The sequence below is a fragment of the Mus caroli genome, chromosome 4 (genome assembly GCF_900094665.2).
Source record: "Mus caroli chromosome 4, CAROLI_EIJ_v1.1, whole genome shotgun sequence".
Taxonomy (NCBI): domain Eukaryota; kingdom Metazoa; phylum Chordata; class Mammalia; order Rodentia; family Muridae; genus Mus; species Mus caroli.
Window position 1 is genome coordinate 114,514,109 of NC_034573.1, and position 2,019 is coordinate 114,516,127.

The following is a 2,019-nucleotide window of genomic DNA, read 5'->3' on the forward strand; positions in this document are numbered from 1 at the left end:
CACTCACTTTGTAGACCAGGCTGGCCTCGAACTCAGAAATCCGCCTGCCTCTGCCTCCCGAGTGCTGGGATTAAAGGCGTGCGCCACCACGCCCAGCGAGTCCATTCTTTTTTTAAAAAATTATTTATTTTTAACTTATGTGCATTGATGTTTTGCCTTTGTGTATGTGTCTGTGAGGGTGTCAGATCCCCTGGCACTGGGTTACAGACAGTTATAAGCTGCTATGAGGGTTCTGGGGATTGAACTCGGGTCCTCTGGAAGGGTTAAGTGCTCCTAACACCTGAGCCAGCTCTCTAGCTCGCAGAGTCTCCTCTTAATACATTTCAGTATTTAGCTACTGGTGACTGCATTTCTTGTCTCCTCTCTATAGGCTCTGATGTGACGGTACAATTGAACACAGCTGAACTCAGGCTTGTATTCCAACTTCCCTTTGGTTCACACACCAGAACGTTCCTCCAGGAAGTGGCCAGAGCCTGTCCAGGTAGGTAAGAGCCAAGTTTCCTGGAAAGGCTGTGTTGGCTGAGGGCACTGCTGTACTCTCTCGGTAGTGACAATTGACTTTCCAACCCCATTGAGACCATACAACTCAGTTTCCGCACCATCTCAAGGCTGCTGGCGTGGAGTCACAGTGCCTGGGCTCGTTTGTTTTCCCTTTTTGAGATGAGGGTTTTGCTCCCTATTCCTGATCCTTCTGCCTCGGCCTCCCTCCGGAGTGCTGGCCTTACAAGCTTGTGTACCACACCTGGCCGGCATTTGGTTTTCTGTTTCTGGTTACTAAACCTGAATGTTAACTGGGCTGTGACTCTGAGGATTCGGGGCTTCCTCCAAGTTAGCAGAGGGGTCCAAATTCTCCAGTATCCATAGCTACAACCAAGAGAAGTCTGTCAAATGTATTCCGCTCAAACCCTGCTCTGTTCCCCATTGCAGCTGGAGGAAAAAAAAAAAAAAAAAAAAGGCTAGCTTTGGCCCAGCAAGAAGAAGTTGGTGCCATATGACAAAATTTGTTTAGATAGGAGATCAGCCAGGCAAGCAGAGAGGTTGTGTACAGAGCAGAGGCCCAGTGACAGAGAATGCAAATTCATGCTGCCAAGTGTTGGGGCTCAGGTGCTCAGCGGGCACCCATAAGGAGGAGTCCCTTTAAAGCCAATGTCTGGTCTCTGCAGGAATCGAGGGTTTGTCTCCTATGACAGCTGCCTATGGGGCCTTAACATCTGGCTCCAAGCATTTCTCTAGGTGTGCCAGGAAGGTGACCGGCTTTGGAGGCAAGTTTGGTAAAAGGAAATCAGGACAAGAATTAATGGAGCCTTGGATGGGTTTAAGTGCTGTCCTGTAAATAGTTAATAATAAATTAATGAATAAATAAGTAAATAAACAAAATGTAACATAATAAAGATAATTTATGATTGTTAGTAGTGGTTGCAAGCAAGGATAATAATAACAATTATTAATATTAATATTGAGATTGGACATCCCTAACATCGAAGTATCAAAGTGGAAATCTTACAAAATCCAAACTTTTTTTTTTTTTTTTCTGAGACAGGGTTTCTCTGTGTAGCCCTGGCTGTCCTGGAACTGGCTCTGCAGACCAGGTTGGCCTCAAACTCAGAGATTCACCAGCCTCTGTTTCCTGAGTGGTAGGTTTAAAGGCATGTGCCACCATGGCCTGGCATATCTAAAGTTTATCATTGATGTGTCATGCTTTAGACTCCTTCTTTTTTTCTTCCTTTCTCTCTCTCTCTCTCTCTCTCTCTCTCTCTCTCTCTCTCTCTCTCTCTCTCTCTCTCCATCCCCCCCATCCTTCTTTCCTTCCCTCTCTCCCTCTCTCTCTTTTGGAATTTTTGAGACAGGGTCTCAGTACACATAGGCCTGGGTATCTTGAAACTCAGTATGTGGACCAGACTGGTCTTGAACTCACAGAGAATCTGCCTCCCAAATGCTGGAATTAAAGGTGTTTGGCACCATATCGAGCTAGACTCTTTTCTAAGCCTGTTAATTCTTTTTTTTTTTTTTTTTTTTTTT

The 2,019-nt window shown here is 45.3% G+C and overlaps 1 protein-coding gene and 1 long non-coding RNA gene across 6 annotated transcripts in view; one reads left to right on the top strand and one right to left on the bottom strand.

The window, feature by feature from the left end:
- Positions 1–2,019, bottom strand: part of LOC115030866 — a 15,655-nt gene that overhangs the window by 9,440 nt on the left and 4,196 nt on the right. The gene's annotated exons all lie outside the window — the stretch shown is intronic.
- Inpp5b (inositol polyphosphate-5-phosphatase B) overlaps positions 1–2,019 on the top strand; it is a 62,768-nt gene that overhangs the window by 4,012 nt on the left and 56,737 nt on the right. For all 5 annotated transcript variants that reach the window (XM_029476093.1, XM_029476092.1, XM_029476094.1 and 2 more), the window contains one exon: positions 371–481. In XM_029476093.1, the coding sequence (XP_029331953.1) occupies positions 371–481 (111 nt within the window). The remainder of the gene's footprint in view (positions 1–370; positions 482–2,019) is intronic.